The sequence below is a fragment of the Ambystoma mexicanum genome, chromosome 12 (genome assembly GCF_040938575.1).
Source record: "Ambystoma mexicanum isolate Mex_15411 chromosome 12, UKY_AmexF1_1, whole genome shotgun sequence".
Taxonomy (NCBI): domain Eukaryota; kingdom Metazoa; phylum Chordata; class Amphibia; order Caudata; family Ambystomatidae; genus Ambystoma; species Ambystoma mexicanum.
This window is the reverse complement of record NC_090936.1, coordinates 470604440-470628579: the sequence shown is the minus strand read 5'-3', so window position 1 is coordinate 470628579 and position 24140 is coordinate 470604440. Positions and strand designations below refer to the sequence as shown.

The 24140-nt window shown below is 44.1% G+C and overlaps 1 protein-coding gene across 1 annotated transcript in view; it reads left to right on the top strand.

The window, feature by feature from the left end:
* LOC138513680 (V-type proton ATPase 116 kDa subunit a 4-like) overlaps positions 1-24140 on the top strand; it is a 4716919-nt gene that overhangs the window by 4482391 nt on the left and 210388 nt on the right. The window contains exon 29 of the mRNA XM_069628745.1: positions 14812-14983. Coding sequence (XP_069484846.1) covers positions 14812-14983 — 172 coding nt within the window. The remainder of the gene's footprint in view (positions 1-14811; positions 14984-24140) is intronic.

The following is a 24140-nucleotide window of genomic DNA, read 5'->3' as shown; positions in this document are numbered from 1 at the left end:
ATCCGAGGACTCGAATTCTGACAGTCATTCAGGCGGCCGGGGGTACTGCGCCTAGATTTTGATAGATCCACAGAGCCACTTTTGCTGTGGAAATCCCTTGATGCTTTCAGCTTTTCAGGACATTGTAAGTTCACAATGGTTTCTTGCACTAAGTGAATTGTAGCACCCAGCAAGAATTCTGGATGTTTGAGGGAGTTTTGTACCCTGCAGTTTCAGCAACAAAGAAAAAGTGATTTAAAGCAAGATTTGGGGTTTCCTTTAGCCAAACACTGCTTTTCCTCTGCACTCCATCTTCACATATTGTGGAGCCCAGTGACATGTTTCATAGGTGAGATCTCTGTTCCACCACTGACATGCATGGCAGATTGGGCAGCCATCTTTTTGTGCTTTGCAAATCGTGATTTTCAGAGGTTTTGGCGCACACAAGGGCATTGCGGCCATTGTACTATTTTTCGCACCATCAGAACACAGTGATGCCGCATGGCAGAGCAAAAGTGGGTTGAATCATCCCACAATGTGATGAACTAAGTAGCATTTTGTTGGCATAGGGCAGCAGCAACTGCCCGTTGGATTGCACATTACATGCCGTGACAAACACTTTTCATGAGGCGTTCATTGTCATTTGCAGTGACATTTGAGGTTGCACAACACCGATGTTAAAGATACCATACATGTATGGAACCATGGGATATTAATGGATCATTTGAGGTTGAGCTTGGCAAATGATAGAATCAATTACATGTGAGGCTGCACATATGGTACATTATACCATGCATACAAAAGTACGAAATGGTTTACTGTGGCACTTGAGGCTGCACTTCACATATAATGACAGCAATTACATATGGTGACCGTACCAGGTGTATGAGGCATTAACTGTCATTCGATGGAATTACTGGACATTTAAGGATGCACTTGGCATATGAAAGAAGCAAATGGATATGTAGAAATGTTACCAATATATTTTGACTGTACTTCGACTGTAAGGCTAAAACCGGCATAAGATGGTAGTAGCCTCAAATAGAGACTACATTTGGCACACTGTATTATGGCAGTGCCTGACATGTGCATTTATAAATGGTATAGGATGGCAGTATGTGACCATATGAGGCTTTAGTGGCATATGCATGGAGGTGCCCTTGGCATATGTGGTTCTACAGGGTCTACCCCTGTCATAACATACCCCCTTCATGACACATCAAGGCAGTCTTCAAGTTAAAATGTAGTTGGTTTCTAAAAAAGTCTTAAATCTGATTTAGTACCGGTTTGGTATTTTCTGACATGTAAGCTTATATAGCTTTTGTACACCCGTCAGTCACTTCAAGTGATGACACCAGGGTTAAATATCATGTGATGTTATTGCATCAGGGTCAAAGGTCGAATGGCATCACTCACTTCCCGTGATGTCATTGTGTGCGTGATGTCACCCTCAATACCCCAGGCATTTTAGTGAGTTGATGTACCTGGAGAGGCTCCTAGTCTTATTTGGCTTTCTGTTTCCTGATGATGATAATGTGGAAAAGATATATATATATATATATATATATATATATATATGTAAACAAAAAGAGGAGAGGGGAAGGACCGCACTCTCCGTGAATTCATATCCAAATAAGGAAAAAAAGGCGCAGCTCACACAAATTAGAAAAAAGGGAAAAATATTTAATTAATTATAAGCTGTGCAAATGCACAAAACAAAAGGCTGGGAAAACAGCATATACAAACAGAGGCAGGACGCCTAAAGGCACGGCCCGCTTACAACGCGTTTCACGCTCAACTGAGCGCTTGATCACGTAACACAAACGAAGGACAAAGGACACGGTTAAAAAGTGTATAGTCCATCTTCTATGTCAATTGTGAGAAATAGGTGATACATTTACATGGTGATTCAACAGTGGCCATCTTGGAACAAAGAGTCATACAATAGATCTATATAAATGACAACATTTAGTTTGTGTAATCAGTTTAAATACACATGGGAGCAAGAATTATCAAATATCCCAATTATGTTTTATAAATAAATGTCACAAAATTGTTAAAGATGCCATTTCATATATTGTAATTTCCACCTTATGTTTCCATAATTGGCAAAGCCAAGCTAAATTGGCATTTAATTGCAGACCTAGTACATTGACTTAAGACAGATGGTATCTGATACAAATACAGGCAACAGCTTGTATAATGCAATCGATTCTTCATAGTACCAATTATAAAGGGGGGACATGTAATATCATCATATACAAATAGATAGAAAGAGGAAAGTCTGGTCAGGCTATGTCATTGTAGATGGTTTATCAAAGTAACCTCCAATTTGGCATTGTGCAAATATGCAAATTAGCAGCGTCAATGTGCATAAATGGCATCTAATTACTGAGATGGAATAGAGCCTATGTCTCGTGCAAAATTGCAAAGATAAAAACACATAAAATATGGTTAAAATTCAATATGATTGCAGTATCAAAACTAGACATAGAAATCACAGTTCAAGTAACATTGGTATTAAAACTAATCATATTTAGGAAGGAGGTAAAGTGCAAGTGCAAATTCAACAATGGCAAGCTAGGCAATATGCAGAATAGACACCGTTCTAGGAATGACCACGTTTAAAAATTGTGAAATCATCTGCCTATCTCTGCTATCAGTTATGCCTATGACCTGTCCAGGACTAGAACTATATTGTCCAGGCCTCACAAACATAGATATAATCTAATTTAGATGACAATTACTTTTCTAGTTGTACTATCAGACTAGACATATGTAAATCTGAGATCTTATGTAAAATGTACCAATAATGACCTATTTATACAAATAAAAACCAGAGTGGAACTATGGACACAAAATATCACATTATTCACCAGTCCAGAGTCCTTTAGGTCGTGAATATAGCAACATTAAAAACAAAAAAATATATTTTTTTTGTCTTTCCTTTTTTGCCCCCACTAACCCTATTATAAACCATAGTGGCAATCTGAATCATAGGCACGTTAGAGGGAAAAAGGAAATTTGGTACTAAAAACACAGGCCAAGGAACAATCAATGAATTTAAGATATACAATGCTGAACAGTAAATTACTAGTTAACCCACATTTAAAGAGCATAGATTAACTATATAATGTCTAAGAAAAATAATAGATGGAAATAGATCAATTCAGAAAGACATAATAGGGAGAGAACACATTATTATGTACCTAGAAACGTATAAAGCTCCTCATCAAGATTGTGCCCATTAGGGGATTTTGTGTCGAAGTCCAAGATAAAACGGGTCTCCAACTGTCTCAATTTTAATACACGATCTCCACCTCTCGGATGAATCGGGACATGTGCCACCGCAAAAAATTTGAGAAAGGTAAGGTCATTATCATGTTCCAATCTAAAGTGCTTAGCCATGGGGTATGCGGGATCTAGGTTCTTAATTGCCCTGAGGTGCTGCAATATTCTAAGCTTCAATTTGCATGTAGTGCTTCCCACATACCATTTCATGCAAGGGCATGAAAGGACATAGACCACAAAGGTGGTATCGCAGTTGATCGAATACTTGATTAGTTGTTTGCATTTGGTGACCGGATGCACAAAGAATTTACATGCAGTGGCATGAGCACAAGCCTTACATTTTGAACATTTTGTAAAACCTATGGGAGATTTCATTAAAGATTGCGTCAAAGAGGGATTAGTGTCAATAGGTGGCAAAAAACTGGAGACGAGTTTATCCCTAAGTGAGGGTACACGTTTATAGGTAATGGTTGGACGATTGGCCAGCAATGGACATAAGTCTTTGTCCACAGTTAGGACCCGCCAATGTCGCTCTATGATTTTGCGAACGTGATTAGAGGCATTGTCAAAAGTGACTATAAGCCGTGGTCCATCATTCATAGCGATTTTGGCAGGTTTGTTGCCATACAATAGAACATTCCTATTTAATCCGCGAGCTTTAACGTAGGCCATTTCTATCACTCTGCGTTCATAGCCTTGTTTGATGAAATCTACAGCCGCCAAAGAACAATGATGGTCAAACGATACTAGATCGGTACAGTTTCTGCGGTATCGAATAAATTCACCATATGGAATGCTACGTTTACATGATGTAGGATGGCAACTTTTTTGCATGCAAGGGTAAACCAGTGTTTGAGGGTTTTTTATGTAGTGCAGTCTTGAACCCAGATCTTCCAAGGGTCACAACTACATCTAAATATATGATCTCAGTCCTGCTATTGCACTCTGTAAAACGTAAGTTGACTGTGTTGATATTAATATGTTTTACAAATGATAACCATTCAACTTCAGTCCCATTCCATATGACGAAAACGTCATCTATGTATCGCCACCAAGCGACGATATGCATAGCAAATCTGGATGTAAGTAGATCACTGAGAAAGGTGGCCTCCCACCAACCCATTGTCAAATTTGCATAGGATGGTGCAAAAGTACTCCCCATGGCAGTGCCCCTTATCTGGTGGTAAAACGAACCTTCAAATAGAAAAACATTGTTGGTTAAACAAAAAAACAGCATTTCAAGAATCATAGAGCTATGGCCATGAAAATTCAATGAGCGGCTATCAAGGAAAAATTTACATGCTTTCATCCCAATTTGATGGTCGATGGAGGTATACAGGGAGACAACATCAAGGGTTGCTAAAAGCAAACCATCCTCCCACGGTGTGTTTGTAATGTGTTGCAAAAAATCCTTGGTATCCCGTAAGTAGGAAGGCAAAGCTGATACCAAAGGAAATAATGTTTCGTCAACATATTGGGCCATGTGTTCAAGGAGGGAGCCACATAAAGTGACGATGGGTCTCCCTGGTGGATGAGTAAGAGACTTGTGAATTTTTGGTAAAAAATAAATGGTTGGTATAGTGAAAAAGGAGGGAACAAGAAATTTTACAAATTCGTCATCAATTAAGCCATTGTCCACCCATTTAGTACAAAGATTTGTAATTGCCAATTGTATATCAGGAAAGGGATTTTTTGAGAGTTGGGAATAGCATAATCGATCCTTTAGTTGACGATTGGCTTCTGCCACATAATGTATCCGATCTTGAATTACAATGTTAGACCCCTTATCAGCTGGTTTAATGATGATGTTTGATAAACCTTGTAATTCAGTGATGGCCATAAGTTGGGCAGAAGTAAGGTTTTGTTTGTTTTTGATGGTACTTCTCCTTAATTTTCTCAAGTCGCTAATACATAGATCATTGAAAGCTTCAATGCAGCCACCAATTGGAAACTGAGGATTAAATTTAGATTTAGCCTTCAATTTTGTATGTACATCCCAGTCCGGGTCAATATTAAAATCAGAAAGGCAAGCATTAGAAGGATCAAAGTCAGAATCTTCAAGACAGGCCAGATCCATTAAAGATGGGATATCTGAAATCAGAAGATTAGTGCGGCCCAACCGCGGTGTTGTCGGTTTGGGCACAGTAGAATTCGATGAAAAGAATTTCTTAAGTCTAATCTTGCGAATAAACTGATCAAGATCAAGGCGTGCTTGGACATAGTCAAATGCTTTAGTAGGACAAAAATTGAGTCCGAAAGAGAGAACGGAGGTTTGTGCTTTGGTAAGCACATGGGAGGAAAGGTTAATAATTTGGCACAGCTTCATATTTTTTATAACATATAACATATAACAGTTATTTTTTGGTCCCAGAGCGCGTAGCTCTGCTCTCTTGGCGTTTTTCTAAGCCGTTTCCCACGCTGGCCTCGCCGAATTGTTTTCCTCCTCGTGTCTTCTGTCCCCTTCCTCTTCCTTTCCCTCTTCCTCGACCCTTTCCATATTGTTTTTGATTCTTTCCATCCTGGCAAAGCAGCCGCATCTCGTCTAAAAAATTCAATCTGACGGTGGGCTCCTCATTGTCCAAAACTGAAACATCTGATTCGGATGAAATCGAGCCAGAATTACCGTCAACAATGGGCTCAGTTATAGGAATTTTTCGTAATGAGTCAAATCTTTTGGCAAACGTAAAAATCCTGCCTGTTTCATAATCTAATTTGTCCCTAATAAACTTTCGATGTTTTCGTTGTTTAATGTCATCTTCATAAATGGTTAGTGCTTCATTGATTTTCACACGAAGTTGTTTGCCCTCTTCAGAGGACGACACTTTATTGAGTTCTAATTCCTTTTTCCCAAGTTCTTCCATTGCTTTTGCTCGATCCAATTTGGCATATTTAACCAAAATCGTAAGGAAGTGTGCTGAACAACCTTTGCTGGCCTCTCCCCACTCCTGCAACATGCCAGGGTCTTGATCTTCAAATGAGGGCATAGTCAAGATTCTTAGTCCTCGCGGTATTCGGCCAACATCCAGGTAGTTTTGTAAGGAGTGTTCCTCCCACCATTTGGAGATCTCCTTTTTTCTTAGTTTTTCAATTTCTTTAAGCAATACTATCTCAGGATTGAGACTTGGAATATTCTTTTTCGCTCCGATAATGGGAAGACTAGTAGGCATCACTTGGGTTTCATTGAAGAGTTCCTTGGCCTGTGCAAGACGAGATGTTGCCCAGGCGTCCTGCATGTTTGCAATACTGAAAAAGCCCCCAGCCTTTATATAGAGACAGACAGATGTCTGAATATCAACAAAAATTCCTAAGATGAATGTGCACAGTACACATCAAAACAGTGTGAGCAAGAAGAATGCGCTACTAAGATGGAAAAAACACGGCATGCCCAAACTATTGCGAACAGCAGTATAGAATGGCAACAGGAGAGAAGCTGGGGCGGAGTACCCAAACAATACAATACCTACTAAGTAGAAAAATGAGGAATGATGCAAAGCACACGAGAAAAACACCTACCCTGCGGCCACTATCGACGCGTCCTCCGGCACGTTTCACGTATTCGCGTAGGTAGGGATTCTCGGGCTGTGCTTCCTCACGGGTACTGTTGGGCTCCAATAAGCAGTGAAATCTGCCCCCAGTGGCTGCGATTCCGGTCGAAAAAACGACTCTAAGCATATAATATATATATATATTCAAAATGCTGCCATTTGCATGCAGAAGATTTGAGCTGCACTCTCCGCAGTGATTATCAGGCAAAAATCAATCCCAGTTGAAACAAATGCTGCCGGGCCCACACCTTGTTTGCCAAAAATACCTTCCTTTATTTTTCTTGCAGGGAAAAGCATACAATACCAAAAACATGGAAATCCTTTTAAAATTCCAAAACGACCAAAATACACGGGTCCTCCCAAGTGCAGCAATCAGTTTGCTGAGACGTTCACGCGTTCCGCGGCCAACTCGCCGCTTGTTCACAACGGTTTGCCTCATTGTCACACAAACATTTAAAAGCCATGGAAGAGAGGCAGCCAAAGGAATTGGGTGTAAACATAATCAACGGACTAGTTCTCCTAGAATGCTGCAAGCCCAAAATTACATGTCAGCCATATTAGCCTAGTGTGTTAGGTGAGTAACAAACAACTTTTTACTTGCTACAAGTTGTGTTCTATTATATGCACAATAACGTGTTTGCGATATTGCATAATTCACGATACATATCGTTTTACAGTGCATTTGTGATCTTTACATTGTCTTTCTGTTTCGACTAATAGTGTGGCATATTTTATATATTTAGCTGGAGGACAGTTACAGGGCAAGTGCCCATAGAGCACTTGTAATATTGCAGCAATTAGGGAAACATTTCACATGGAAATTATAAATATAAGCGCCATGTGTTCAGGCGATCTGCTCTTAAAGGTAAAGTGCTTAGTGCATTAGCAGCATGTTCCTAAAACGATAAGGTGCAAGGTGCCACAAAACATTTGACATTTAGTCATTTCAGCTTCTCTTCAACTCTGTGATTGAATCGCATACCCGTATGTATCAAGATAACCTAGTACATACCTGGCATCCCTTGTAGAACATAAAGTGCATAGTGCAAATAAGCATAATTAGCTACATCACCAATAGGTTCATAAATTGCATTTTAAAAGGGTTTCGTGCTCTAACGGCTTATTGCCATTATTCCACAATCCCAACTTTTTACCAGCTCATCGAATGTTCAAATACCAATAAAGTGCTTAGTGCAAGTCATGCTTGTTCATTATGCCATACATGTCTTAAAATTGCCACCATTTTATCGATTTTAAACATGCTTTTCCTTGATGCTAATCAACATACCCACCACATAATTTTGCATAGGGATTACAGTCACCTTTTGTGACACCTGCTACACCTCTTCTTCCATTCTCAATTGTGAAACTGCTCTCACCTCTATACTTAACTCCCTCCTCTCTGCTCGCCATGCCAAGCAATCCTCTATCCTTATTCTCCTTGATCTCTCTGCAGCCTTTGACACTGTCGATCATCCCCTCCTTCTCCACACTCTTTCCTCTTTTGGGTTCAAAGGCCCTGTTCTCAAATGGCTATCCTCTTACCTCTCTTCCCGTTCCTTTGCTGTATCTTGGGGTGGCCGGACCTCTCCTTCCTTTCCTCTTGATTACAGTGTACCCCAAGGTTATGTACTTGGTCCTTTCCTCTTCTCTCTTTACACCTCTCTCATTGCCCCTGTTATCTCCTCGTTTGGCATTTCCCACCATTTCTATGCCGACGACACTCAACTCTTTCTCTCTTTCTCCTCCTTCTCAACTGACCTTCACCTAAAACTCTCTTCATGCCTTACTGCCATTAAGAACTGGATGTCCTCCCGCTTTCTCTCTCTTAACACTGATAAAACCAAAGTCCTTTTCTTTCCCTCCAACTCTCTTCCCCCTCCCTCCCCCTTTCATTCATTTTCCTACCTCCAATCTCCTTATCTCTCCCCAAGCTCGTAATTTAGGCGTTCTCTTTGACTCCTCTCTCTCCTTCTCCCAACACATTTCTCTCACCTCTCGCACTTGCCGATACCACCTCTACAATATTTGCAAAATCCGTCCCTCCCTCACTTTCCACGCTACCAAACTCCTAATCTCCTCTCTCACCTTTTCCCGGCTCTTCTATTGCTCTTCTCTGCTCTTTGGACTACCCACATCTCATCTTGCCCCCCTTAAATCCATCTACCACTCTGCTGTTTGTACCCTTTGTCTCCTTACCTCCCGTGACTCCATCTCTACTTCGCTCTCTTACCTTGGCTGGGTACCATTTCACTTGCAGCTAAAATTTTACTTTCTCTGCCTTGCCTTCAAATCCCTCCATGGTCTTACTCCTCCTTATCTCTCCTCCCTTCTCTCTTTCTACTCCCCCTCCAGTTCCCTTCGATCCGCTGACCATTTCCTTCTCACTGTACCTCAATCCCCCTGTGCATCCTCCCGTTTCCGCTCCTTCCTACTCCTAGCGCCTCTGCACTGGAACTCACTCCCTCTCACAATCCGCTCCACCACGACCTTCTCCTCATTCTGCACTTCCCTTAAATCCCTCCTCCTCCATTCTCCTCCTTGAAACCTCCCTTTCTCCAGCATTGGATCTTTCATGGATTCACATGCTTAGAATATTCCCCGTCGTCAGAATGGGAACCCTCGGTACACATATATAGTCGTTTCCTATAGGAAAAAACTTCCGACACTTGTGTGTCCTATCCACATCTACGTCCTCCCCGGGGACGTCCACGCATGCCCCAAAGGACGTAATGGTATATAAGCCCCGCCCCCGCGGGTCCCGTCAGATTTCAACCGTCTCCAAAGATAGTGGGATCTCCTCGAGTAGTCTCTACTGCTAGAGTTTTTCGAATTGTCGAACTCCTGTGAGTTTGTTAATTTTATCGGAATGTCGGGTAAACCTCTTTTTCGCTCGTGTGCCACGTGCGGATTGAAGAAGGTTTATGAGGGGGACGGCCATTTAGACTGTATTTATTGCCTCCACCCTCACCACTCGGCAGACCAGTGTGAAATATGTAAAGGTTTTTCCCAGAAAACCCTGAAGGATCGAAACCGCCGGCTGGTATCCTGGTTAAATGACGGTGCGGGAGCGTACCCTCAGTCAGAGGTGGGCTCTGTGCGCAGTGTGGCCTCTGCGAAAACATCAGGAGCCCCTCGACGCTCAACCTCGTCGGAACCCCCGGCTAAGAAGTCACGACCTGTGGAAAAGGACGTTCCACGAAGTCACTCTTCTAAGGACTCGTCTAAAGACTCTACAAGAAAGACATCTTCGTCCACTTCGTCGAAGAAAGGAAAGGAGAGGCCTAAATCCTCCTCGGGCGATCAACACAGATCAGCCACGAGTAGAGATTCGGATAAACGCACGGAGAGCGCTGTGAAGGCGGGACCGCCTAAACCACCTGCAGGCCCAACGTCGACGACGACGAACCAGTCGGTGTCTTCACTGCCTCTGACGCAGTCGATTTCACCTGTCATCAACCCAGCGACGACCTCGGCGACGATGTCCTCGTCGACGGAAGTTCTGGCCTGGAGACCGGAGGTATTTGATATGGGGTTGCCTGACACATTGCTACAGGAACAGGCAGCGTCAATTGCCTCGAAAGAAGATGACGGCTTCAGAATTGTGAGCCCGGAGGACCTCGGTCTACGACCCAGGTTTCCATCAGGAGGAATCTGATGACACCCTCGTCGTCGACGGTTATCCTATCCTGGACCAGCTCCCGGAAGAACATAGAAGAACGGCAATGTCCCTGGTTCGAGAAGGCGAAGAGGCATCGAATCATGCTATTAACATAGCGGTGGACCTGGCAGATTCGGGTTTTAAACAAATAAATAAAGGAGTTGTTCTTAGACGCCAGGCTTGGCTTAAGTGCACCAACTTCAGACCCGAAGTACAGTATAAATTTTTGGACATGCCCTTCGAAGGTGATCTTCTTTTCGGAGAAAAGGTGGACGAGGCCTGGAAGGGCATGAAGGAGGACTCAGATACAGCACGCTCGTTGGGTTCTCTCCAGAGTGGTAAGCCCTTTCGTTCTTTTCGTCCCTTTAGAGGAGCATCTGGAAACTCAAGATTCTCAGCAACCAGGGATAGATCTTTTGGTAGATCAGCGTATCCTTCCCAAGGATATAGACGCGCCTCTCAGACCTCAAACCGGCGCAGAAACTTCCAGTCTTCCAAGAGACGACCAACTTATTCGTCGTCGACGAGCAAACAGAAAGACCCGCAATGACGGGAAGCGTGCCGTTCTGGGAGGAAGAGTGTCAAGCTGCATCGAGGAATGGGAGACCATCACAACAGATCAGTGGGTTTTGGACACTGTGAGGTACGGACATTCCCTACTATTCAAATGCAAACCTCCAAAATGTCCACCAATACACCTGGCCCAGCCACATCTAAACATCTTGCGGCAGGAAGTAACACTCATGTTACAGAAAGGCGCCATCGAATTAGTCCCTGCATCGCAGAAAGGCCTAGGGGTATACTCACGGTGTTTTGTGGTAAAGAAGCCAAACGGAAAATGGCGCCCTATTCTCGACCTGCGAGACCTCAACAAGACCCTACAGAGTCAAAAATTCAAAATGCTTACACTGCAGGAGGTGATCAGATCCGTCCAAAGGGACGATTTTTTGGCGTCACTAGATCTACAGGACGCGTACTTCCACATTCTGGTGTGTCAAAAACACAGGAGTTTTCTGAGGTTCATAGTAGGTCAGACACACTACCAATTTGCAGTGCTCCCATTTGGTCTAAAGTCCTCCCCAAGAACGTTTACAAAATGTTTGGCACCTGTGGCAGCCTGGCTACGAAAGGGAGGGCATCATGTATACCCGTACCTCGACGACTGGCTTGTGAGGGGATCCTCCCCAGCGTCGACCAACGACAGCGTACAAGCCACCTTACAACTTCTGCAACGACTGGGGTTCGCAGTGAACTTCGAAAAGTCTTCTCTAAAGCCCTCAAAGAGCTTGAAGTTCTTGGGAGCTCAATTCGAAACCCACTCGGGAATAGTGAAACCGTCCCTAGACAGAATATTGAAAATCGAACATCTGACGAGTCAACTTCGCTTACAGAGCACATTTTCCGTGAGAAAATATGTGGCAATCCTGGGTTCCATGGCTTCGTGCATCCACCTAGTGGCAAACTGCCGATTGTTCATGAGGCCTCTACAGGAGTTCCTGTCGGACAGATGGAAGCAGGCCACGGGCCGGTGGTCAGACAGGATAACCGTCGACGACGAGGGTGTCATCAGATCCCTCCAATGGTGGAAAATCTTTCACAACCTGGACAGAGGGGTTCCTCTACAAGAGCCGGAATTTCAGAACACCATCATCACGGACGCCTCCCTGACGGGCAGGGGAGCACACATGAACGATCATCAAACCCAGGGCAGATGGTCTTCGACCGAATCGCACCTACACATCAACGTGCTGGAACTGAGGGCAGTGATATGGGCCTTGAAATCATTCCTTCCACATATCAAAGGATCAAAAGTAAGAGTGCTGACAGACAACACGACAGCCATGTTCTACTTGATAAAGCAAGGCGGCACCAGATCCAGGACCCTTTCGGCGGAAGCTCAAAAGATCTGGCACTGGGCGTTGAAACACAACATATCCTTAGTGGCTTACCATCTCCCGGGTGTAAAGAATGTGCAAGCGGATTCCCTGAGCAGGACAATGGCTCAAATACACGAGTGGGAGCTGGACACCGGTCAGCTTCAAATAATCTTCGAAAGGTGGGGGACCCCCTCAATCGACCTCTTCGCAACGAAAGAAAACAGGAAATGCGAACAGTTCGCGAGCAGATGGCCTCAAAAAGGATCCCTGGGGGAAGCGTTCTCGTTTCCTTGGATGGACAAATTCCTGTACGCTTTCCCTCCGTTCCCCCTTATACGGAGGACAATCCAGGGGATTCGCAGGTACAAATGCCGGGTCATTCTAGTGGCACCGTATTGGCCGAGACAACCATGGTTTTCCGACCTCCTACATCTGTCGTTGGAACAGCCTATAACTCTCCAGAAAGTGCCGAACCTACTGTCCAGGGACAAGGGAACGGTGTGGCACCACAATCCGGACAGCCTCAATTTAACAGCATGGCTCCTGACTTTTCAGAGTTTGGCAGCTTGAAAGTCTCGTCGGATTGCCGGAGAATTCTGCAGGCGGCTAGGGCCCCTTCGACTAAGAAATCATACATATGCAAATGGCGAAGGTTCTGTACGTGGTGTCAAACACAGCACGAAATTCAGCCTTTAGAAGTAACCCCTGAGCAAATTCTTCCGTATCTTCTTCACCTAGCTGAGAGTGGGCTGTCATCATCGTCCATCAAAGTGCACTTGGCGGCCATTTCAAGGTTTACGAGGAGGAGACAGTCTTCACCATTATTCAGTGACAGACTGGTAAAACATTTCATGAGGGGTCTCTTTAGAACTTTCCCCCCTATGAAACGGTTCCCACCGTCGTGGAGTTTAAATGTGGTGTTGGCGGCCTTAATGAAGCCTCCATTTGAGCCAATGTCCTCTTCATCCATGCAGTTCCTATCTTGGAAACTGGCTTTCTTAATTGCCATTACATCGGCTAGAAGAATGTCGGAATTACAGGCACTGGTCATAGATCCTCCATATATGAGATTCTTTAAGGACAAAGTAATTTTATCAACTAACCCTACTTTCAACCCGAAAGTACCGACGGTCTATCACAAGCACTCGACCATTGCTCTCCCTACTTTCTTTGCGACACCGTCGTCGACGGGGGAAAAGGCTCTTCATACGCTCGATGTGAAAAGAGCGTTAAAGTTTTATCTGCAAAGAACGCAAGAACTCCCTCTCACAATCCGCTCCACCACGACCATCTCCTCATTCTGCACTTCCCTTAAATCCCTCCTCCTCCATTCTCCTCCTTGAAACCTCCCTATCTGCCCTCTCTGCTCCCCCCTCATTCTTCCCCTTGACTTTCTCTCTCCCCTCTCCTACCCCTCTTCTCTCTCCCTTCCATTTCCCTCTTCCAACTCTTCCCCACTCCTCCCCCCTACCTAATCCCACTCCCCTATTCCCCCTCTCCCCTTCAGTTAATTGCTCTTTTCACTGTTTTGTCGAATGATTCATGATGTAATTTTGCCTCCACTGTTATTTTGTTGATGTTATGTATTATGTTGTTCCACTGTACAGCACCTTGGTGTAAAGTGCTCTATAAAGCAATAAATTAAATTAAATTCAATTCAATATTTATCATAAACACAAGTGCAAAGAAAAACAATCACCTAAAAACATTAGAAAATTTAAAACCTTTAAAATCTTATTATAAAACATTGTTGGTGTTTGTACTGTTACGGTTCACCATCATAACATCTTTGTTTTGCAACCATTTAATCCGGGTACTGAAAAACTAACAAGATGCTAATGAGAGACTTCTCTTTTAGATTAAGTGAGGCACTCTAATACCTATATGCCTGTTTACTCTCTAAGATATTTATATGTATGTGTCACAGGGAAAGACATGAGAGTTTGTTAGCACCCCAGAAAGGTATACAACTCTTTGTCGATATTGTGTCCATCGAGTTTACTTTCAAAGTTCAGAATGCAACGAGTTTCTTTTTGTCTTAACATTTTCTCTTTGTTTCCTCGCCTCGGGCCCATTTCTATTTTGTGTAGTCCGAAGAAACTAAATATAAATAATGGGGAGGATGTGGATAAAGTCAAAACTAATTTTTCCATGCTTTCTTTGCAAATTCGCCCATCAAGAATGAATTTGTTAAATGTTAAACTGGGAGAGATGCTACAGTGTAGAAAACACTCTTTAACAGCCAGTGCAAAAATATATAATTATGACATATGGTTTTTGATAACTGAAATGAATATGCCTAGTATTTGTATCCAGCAACAGTAACAAAGGTAACATAATCCTACCTAGAGGCCAATACAAACCTTCAATACATCACGTACAGGTATTAGCTGCTCAGTGCATGTGATATATTCTTTTATAATCTTGTGGTATTGCACCTTTGTCTATATTTCTACAGAATTGTCGGAGGTGCTTTGGAATATGGTGTTGCACTCTGCCTTTAACAACCGTTCCTGGATTGGATTTATTGGAATATTCATAATCTTTGCCATGTTTGCATCATTGACATTGTGCATCCTGTTGATCATGGAAGGTATTTCTGCTTTCCTGCATACACTGCGTCTGCACTGGTATGTATTGTCCAGAGAGCTTCACATTTCAAGGTTTTTCCATAATGCTAGTCTAGGCAGCACTATCGGTCTACTTCTTCTGAGTCCCACCTCATGTATTTGTATTTATTTGAAGAAGGGGGATGTCAATTTCAGTTAAACATGATTTATGATATCCCATTTACTGGTGGCAGAGGCATTCTGTGAAAGAATGCTGGTAAAAGAGCACAAAGATGAGAACAAGGGGTGACAGAGTTATGAGGGTGTGAACAAAGAGGGACATAGACTAGGGAAAAAACTAAACAAACGCGACATATGAAAAACAGGTGACTTAACAACGGTAGCATTAACATATTGTGGCAAGTGCAGCAAAATAATCGGGAGTACTGTACAAATAACCAAACTGCATTATTACATTATACAGCAGCACTGAATGGAGTGGTGCGGTCAGGGAGGGAGGATGGGGGAGAGGCTAGAAGGAGCTCTCTGTTCAGCAAGTAAGAGAAGTTTAAGCAGAGCTTTGAATAGATCCACAGTCAGTCTGGCTTTGATTGTGATGGGCTGTGAGTTCCAATAAAGTGGGGCAAGGAGGGACAAAAAGTGGAAGTGAGAGTAGACACCAGGGGTGGGAGGTATGGGATAGTGAGGGTGAGCGCAGCGGAGGAGAGGTAGGAACACAAGGGTAAGTCGACAGAGATACAGTTAGACAGGTACTGATAGGCAAGACCATTGATGGCTCTGTAAGCTAAAAGAAGGAAGTTGAAAATGGAGTGGTTCTGTATGGAAAACCAACCAACATGGTATCAGTAAGTAGAAGTGTGGGAGGATCTTGTTAGGTTGTAGAGAGTGCAGGTAGCATAGTTGAGGACTTTGTTCTCTTGGGCGGAAGGAGTAGAGCAGAAGGCTATGGAGTAGGCATGAGTAGTAGTTAGGTTTGCTGAGCACAAGGATGGACATTAGAGTTTATGTAGAGCAGTGAGTAAGAAATGGATGAATTTTTTGTATGTTGAGAAGGTTAATACGAGCAGCGAAAACAGTGGCAGTGAAGAATTGCTGTAGTCTGAGGTCACTAACTATCAAAGAGGACCCCAAGGTTGCCAGACTTGGGGGAGGAAGCAAGAAGTGCAGCCGGTAAGGAGAGGGGAATGTAGGGTTGGCACTGGAAGCCGGGAGAAATACAAACTTTGTTTTTGAAGAGTTCAGTTTTAGACAGCAGAGTGATAGCCAGTGGCGAGTTGCAGTGAGACAGTTGGTAATCCATTTCGGGATGGCATGGTTGAAGGACGAAAAGGAGTGAACGATTTAAGTGTCGTCAGCAAAGAGGTTATAGTGACAGCTGAAAGACAAGAGAAGAACAGGGGTATTTATTTAATTTTTTATTGTTTTTTTATACCTGAGGTCAGTTTCTAAGCACGGAATCGGGATTCAAACCGCAGTTGCTCTGTGTGGTCTTGCTTCCAAAACCAGCACATTGCCCCTGTGCTATCCTCCATTCACAGGTATAGACAGTGAAGAGTAGAGGTCCAAGAATTGATCTTTGGTGGATGTCGACAATGAGAGGGGTAGATTCAGAGGTTTGCGAGTTCCAAGAAATGTTAAAAGAAAATCCTTCCAGGTAGGAGGCCATCCAAGCGAAGGCAGATTTGCATTTCCTGAGGACCTGTAGCATGAGGAGGAGGGAGGAGTGGTTGACAGTGTTGAAAGTGGCATAGAGGTCCAAAAAGGATTAATATAGAGAGCGTGTTTACTACAGAAGCCAGATTGAAATGGATCTCCAACTTCATTATCCTTAAGGTATTTAGTGACCCGGTTGAAGGCCACCCACTCAAAAACCTTTGAAAAATGGGAGGTGAACTGGGCAATAGTTTGCTAGGACATTTGGGTCAGCAGGGGGTTTATTTATCTATTTATTTTTTTGTTTGTTTTCATTATGGTATAGTTTGTACAATTAGAATGTTCACAATTTATACATCAACATTATTACAGAAGAAAAGTAACAAAAGAATTGCAATCACAAAAGAATTGCAATCAGATCACAATATACACAGTATAAAATATATCCCATTGGTATTCTTGTACATAAAACCGTATATATAAAATCTAAAGTCATAAAAAAAACAGACTATCCAATACATAGAGCATTAATAATTCAACACATTATTTTTATATATATAGGTTGTATATATCTACAATTTGTGCAAAGGTTGTAACATAGAAATTAAGTCAAAAGAAAAATAAGTGAACAGCACAACTTGCGGAATAAGCTATCTCCTCACCATAAACATTAAGTGGGGCTTAGGTAACACTGTCAGGAAAAAGAAGAAACCTACTTAAGCTTAAATCACAGAGACGTTATCACCTAACATCATCCTGGCCCAGAGATCCTCTCCCGAGTCCACAGAAGAGGTGTACATGAAACCAGCAAAGTATTTGTCTCTCAATGCAGTTGTCTTCGAACAGTAGATAACAAAATGTTTTAGTATTTCAATTTCAAAGCTGTCATTATACCAGTGGCACAGTCTTTGTTCTCTAGGAATACCCATCTTGGTCCCAAGTACTCTAGCGTGGGCAATTGGTTATGTTTAAACCTAACATACCAATTTCTCTTTTTATAACAGGGAATAGATCTATATATTTGATAAGCACACTCTCTTTAGATTAATTAATGCATATTCCCTGTACAAAAAGTAAAATTTTAGGTAATCAATATATGACACCAATCTTTGTTATTTTGACCTGGTTGGGATATTCAATCAATTTTTATACATCATTACCTATCTCTTCCAGGATATTATCTAATGAGTTAACAAAGTTGATTAGTGACTCTAGTTTATTTAGTTTAAAATTTAGATTCTGGTCCTGGAATAGGCTAGCAGATGGAGGATGAAATATTTTGGCTTATAATCTGAATTTGTTCCAGAGCACAATAGTGCTCGAAGAGACCAGTCCCAACTTGTGTTGTATGATACAATTTGGAAATGAATATGCCAATTTAAGGACCTTCTTCCATATTAACCCCTCTAATGTGTTCATTAAAGGTCCCATATCTTGTAAGACCACCTCTGGACCATATGTAAGTGCCAGTCAAATTTGAATACAATATTACGTAAGTGCTGGCATGATGGAAAATGTGCAATATATACAATATATGCGGTTCAACCAGGTAAAGAGGGGTGCCTTCCTTGCTCTTAAATTCTCCTGCATGATATCTACTGGGAGATTTTGTTGGATCCCAAGTATTTAAGGGATTTAACTCTCTCCAATTTGTGATCACCAACAGTCCAAGTCATAAGTTTGGGTGTACGCTTATTAGAGAATATTATAATCTTTGATTTTGAGCCATTGACAAAAGATTATTGTCAATTGTATAAAATGAAAACACAGACCATTTCCTTTGGATGCCAGTAGGGGTTGAATCAAATAAAAGAAGGTCGTTGTTTGTCAAAAGCAAGCCAATGGATATGTAAAACACCCAATTTAGCTGGGATTAAATTGCTATCTGACTGCAAAAGGTCTATGGCCCTCATTACAACCCTGGTGTTAAGGGGTTAACGGCGCCGTAAAACGTGGCGGCGCCGTTAACCCCTTAACGCCTGATTACGAGGTCCCTTTGCGGGTTGGAGATTTTAACGCCTGCTTTTTGCAGGCGTTAAAAACCAACCCGCAAAGGGACCTTGTTGCTAAGTACGGTGCCGCAATTTGCGGCACCATACTTAGCGCCTTCCCCATTCCCATTGAGCCCTATGGGGCAAAAATGGGGAAGGGCCATGGCGGCATGGGGAATTACCGCCCCGTCAACCTCAGAATGGGGCGGTAATTCCCCATTCCGCCATGGCGGAGTCGGTAAGTTACCGGCATGGACCATGGTGCTATTAGCACCATGGTCCAACGCCAGGGTCGTAATGAGGGCCTATTTCTGACAAATGCAGGACGCAACCCTGCCTTAATCATATAAATATTTGAATAGGACTAGATAATGTACCGTCTGCAGTCAATCTGATCCTAATATTGCTGTCTGCGTGTAGTAGGGCGACTAGCTGGACCAGGGTTTCGGGGAGTCCCCAGTTACGAAGTTTAGTCCACAGTCTGTTGCGTAAGACGCTGTCAAAAGCACTGGACATATCCATGCTTGCAATAGAAATTGGTGTGGTCTGTGGGGTGTGTGCCTGGGCTTTTAAGTGTGCAAGTATGGTCCTGTTTAGGGTGGTGGCAAGCCTTTTTCGAAACCCCAGAGGAACCAACCATCATTATGGAGATTGATAGAACTCACAGGGCGGGCTCAAACAGAGATATTAATTTTGATATTATATTTCTATCGTGCTCGTACACAAGTGTTTCAGAGCGCGACAAGGCAAGGGAGGGGAACAGTGGAGAACAAAACAGCAATCTTACTAGGCCCAGTGACATTGAGAACGCGCAAGTGCATGGGAGAGGGGGCGGGAGAAAAGTGCATGGAAGGGGGAGAAGTGGAAAGTGCGAAGCAGAGGAGAAACAGATAAATAATAATAAATAAATAAATAATGAAGGCAACAAACAGTGGTAGTGCAGCCAGCAATTTGCAAGTGCTAGGTTTAAGGTAGCAGACAGGGTAGGTCTGATAAGTGCAGGAAGAAAAAGGGGGGGTGTATGGGTACAGATACAGACCCCAGTGCAAGGTGTGGCCCGGAGGCAGTGCGGGAGGGTGGTAGGGTGAGCAGGTACCTGGGCCCGGAGGACAGAGGGTGGCTCGGTGCACGGTGTCAAGATAGAACAGATCAGCAGGGGAGAGGTGGAGCGAAGGCAGAAGAAAAGAGGAAGGTCTTGAGGTGCTTCCGGAACCGGAGATAGTTCTCCTCAATTTTTAGAGTGGCAGGGAGGCTGTTCCAGAGGGAGGCCCCAGTTGAAGACAGGGATCTACCCCCAGCTCGTTTCTTTGAAAAACGACTGACCCTGAGGGAGTTGGAGGTAGAGGAGCGAAGAGCTCGAGAGGGGAGGTATTTTCGGAGGGATAGCTGAAGGTATTTTGGACCCAGGCCCCAGAAAGCCCTGTGGACAATGCAGGGGGTTTTGAATTTAATCCTTGCAGCCACTGGGGGCCAATGGAGAGATTATAGAGCTGGAGAGATACGATCCCAGGGCTTGAGGCCAAGGACAAGTCTCGCAGTCCTGTTCTGAATTAGTTGCAGAGAGCGGAGAGTAGAGGCAGGTAGATTTAGAAAGAGGCTGTTACACTAGTCCCACCTAGAGAGAACCAGAGCTTGGGATACCAGGAGCTTCTGGGGGAAGGAGAGGAAAGGCAGAGTACCTGAGGAGGTGCAGTAGGAAATTTGAATTTTAAGACACCTCAGAGATGTGGACAGAGAAGGAAAGGGTGGAGTCAAAGATGACCCCGAGGTTCTTAGCCTCGCAGGTGGGGGTAGGAGGAGGGCCAAGGGAAAGCCGGTCAGAGAGTGAGTGGAAAGGATGGTGAAGGTGTGCCGATGAGGAGGATCTCTGTCTTGCTGGCATTCAGACAAAGATCATTGGCGGCACACCAATCTTGAATGTCAGTTAGGCAATCAGAGATGAGAGAGGGAGAGGAAGTGGCCGAGGGCAGCTTGAAAAGGAGTTGAGTATCGTCAGCGTAGCACTGGAAATTTGAGCAGAAAATGGAAATGCAGTGGGCAAGAGTTGCCAGGTATTGGTTGAAAAGCCAGGGTGAGAGGTTAGACCCCTGGGGAACATCACAGGTAGAGAGGAAGATAGATGATAGGAAGGACCCAAGTTGGACCTGGGAGGGTCGATCAAAGAGGAAAGAGGTGAGCCAGGCCAGAGCCTGATCAGTGATACCCAGGTTTTCACAGAGACGGTTGAGCAGGATGGTATGGTTGACGGTGTCGAAGGCAGAAGAGAGATCGAGGAGGATGAGGAAAGAGGGAATGTTAGAGTCAAGGTTGGAGAGAAGATCTTCACGGATGTTCGGGAGAGCAGTGTCCGTGCTTCTGGCTGCTCTGAAGCCATACTGGTGGTCATGGAGACAGCCAGCAGAATTGGAATGAAGGTTAAGCTGAGAGATGGCCAACTTTTCCAGGTGTTTGCCCAGAAAGGGAGTAATGGAAATTGGGCGATAGTTGGTTTCTTTTAGGCAGAATCAAATGCAGTACCCTTTGGGAACACTAAACACAATTAAGACTACAAGTTACAGTACAATGTAACCGTTGGTACAAGCCTGTACTACACAGTTATAGTGGTAGCAGTAGCGGAGCAGCCAGACTTATCTCAAGAGTAAGTGAGCAGTACAAATAGTTACACAAAGGAGAGCAATTACTATGATTCTGGCAAACACTGACTCAAGGTTTCTAAGTAAAAGAATATATATTTATTTACTCAACAGTTGTATAACATTTCACTATTCTAAGCAAGTTAAAAATCACAATCATAAATACACCACACCACTTCCCTTAAATTCCAGACAAGTTAAGCTCACAAGATGAAGTGGGAGCAAAATGGCACTCCAGCAATTTAAAACGGAGGGAAAGACAACGTTATTAGAAAGTAGGCAAAACCAACAGGTAAGTACTCAGGGCAATTGAACAAGAGAGATTACAGTGAGGAGATCAGATAGAAAAGGCTTAGGGCCAAAGTCAATGGGTCAAAAGTCTTTTGCTCAAGATCACACAGTTCAGGGTAGTTTGTCGTAAAGTTTGTGGCACAGATTCGAGACGAGGTTGGTTGGTAGAAAAGTTAGTTCAATGAGAAGAGAAGGACAAGCCCTCGGATTGGAGAAAGATTTCAAACACTTTCACTGTGGCTGACTGAAACGGACAACCAGATTTACACAGTACCTTAAAACGGAGAGGGAGCTGTAGCTGAGGCGGACGTTCCTGGTGGTTCCTGCAGGCTCACGGTTCCTGAAGCGACTGTTGGACTGACACGAAGAAGGAAGACTGGAGGGTCCTGCGCCACCCAGGGAAGAAACCAGCAGCAGAGCAAAACAATGAATAAAAGGTGCGCTCCTTAAAACCCAAGCAGGGTCCGACCTTCCTGGGTATCCCGCCCACTGTAGCTCTGTACAGCGAATTCGACCAGAGGAGGGGTCCTGGCTTGTAGTTTGGGCGAACTGGTTGGTCCCACCAGCTCAAGGGAAGAAGTTTCCTGGAGGATCTTCTCTGTCATCGGATTCTGGCGATTCGGACCTGCAGCAGGGCTTCACCGGGCGGTTCAGTCGTGGTAGGGGTCCTCTTCTTCCAGTTCCTCATTGGTTCTTTCGTTCCACTGGCGACTCTGTCTTTCCAGTCCCAGAGACCTGCTTTTTATGCAGTTTTCCCCCATTCATACAGACTGGCTGTCAATCACACAGCAGGGTGGCTAGCCTGGCAAGGCCAGTCCCCTTAGCCAATCAGACAAGAGTGCGACTTGGGTTACCAAGGGAACCCATGGCAGGGGTCCGGAGATCCCTCCCTCACATCCCACCTTCCTAGACGATCAGCAGCCTTAAAAAGGGCTTCTGTGCAGAAGCCGTGAAAAGACAGCGAACAAAGGAGTCGTCCTCGGTTTGGCACGCAGAGAAAAACATGAGAAATACTTTAACAAAAAGAAATGGCGATTATACCCAGCCGGAACCAAAATAAAATGTATTTGGTCAAGCGGGTTTATGTTCGAGGCTAATATAATAGCCTGAAACAATACCACGTTTATATAATATAATTGCGGTAGAAAAGTTAGGGTAGTTACCACTGCCACCAGCCAAGTCTTAATGTTAAGGGAGTGAAACAAGGCTCTAAGATGTACAGACAGAAAGGGATAAGAGTTAACCCTTTCCAATACTCCATGTAAGATGGGGTGTACTGGGTCTGTGGTTTAAAGTGACTATATAAAGTTAATGGCAACTTTACCTGTTTCTGGGGGACAGTAGTCAGCCCCAGAAAAATGGAGTCAGTGGGAAGTCTCAAAGACAACCCTGTGTCACTGCACTGAAGGTGCTGTGTAGCACACACAGAAAGTGGTGCCCCTGAAGTAGGTGAGGCTCCAGTGCCCAGGATCACACAAAAAGTGAAAAAACACACAGCAAAACACATGTAAGAGTGGGAAAAAGGCTCACACTCTTATCAGGTGAAAAAAATAAACCCTAGAAATCCAACAAAGCTGTTGGGGGACTCTTTAGGTAAGGGAAAACAGCCATTTATGAGAATTCTCCCTAACAGCCCCCTCGAGCTCCGCAGCTTCTGCCAGGCCGACAACATCACCTGCAAGGGAAGAAAGCAAAAGAGCAAACATCAAAAGTGGAACAGACAGCAATACAAGACAACAAACTTTACAATACAACAAAACCAGACGAGGAAAGAAAGGCAAACAGGAACACTTACCTGAAGTATAGTGGCTTAGTCGCAGCAGGACTGGACTACCACGTGCAAGGGACCAGTGAAGGAACTCGGTCCAGATCACACAAGCGCCCCTGCCAGAAGCAGCAGGACGGAGTGCTCGCCAAAACTAATCAACAGGTGAGCTTTCCAGGGACAGCACATCCCACGGGTACTACGGTTTGGGAGAAGGGCTCTGGAAGGGGATCAGGCGCACGGGCTGGCATACTCACGCCCCCTATTCTCTACGCAGGAGCAGTCCTGAGCAGCATCACCTATTACCACCAGTCACCACATAAGCGCAGAGGGCGAAGTCGGACCCGAGCGACCTCACCCCCTAGAGGGCTGCAACGGTGCCCCAACGCCTTCGCAGAGACCAGGTGAGCGTAGCACCCAGCAGATGTTTCTCAGTCACGCTGACTCCCCTCTGCAGGAATTAATGCCAGAAGTCCTTCGCTAGCTCTGCTAGCATCTTGGATCTTATCCCGCCCAGGCGGTTGATGTACCTGACTGCGGCAGACACATTGTACATCTTGAGAAGAATGGAACACCTTGCCCCTTCCTGTGTTCAGCATTGTACTGCAAAAATCCTGCTAGCAATTCGAGGCGGTTGATGTGGAGGGCTTGCTGCTCCTCCGACCACCTCCCACCGGTCGTCAAATCACTGCATCGGGCGCCCCAGCGGTTGGTGTCCGACTCTATAATGAGGTCCGGGGAGGAATCAAATATCGCCCTGCCATTCCAGGCCTCCATGTGGTGGTACCACCTCTCTAGTTCCATCCTTGCCTCCTGTGAAATAGGAACTCTCTGATTGTATGACAAGCCCTGTCTGATATGCCTTATCTTTAGTCGCTGTAACG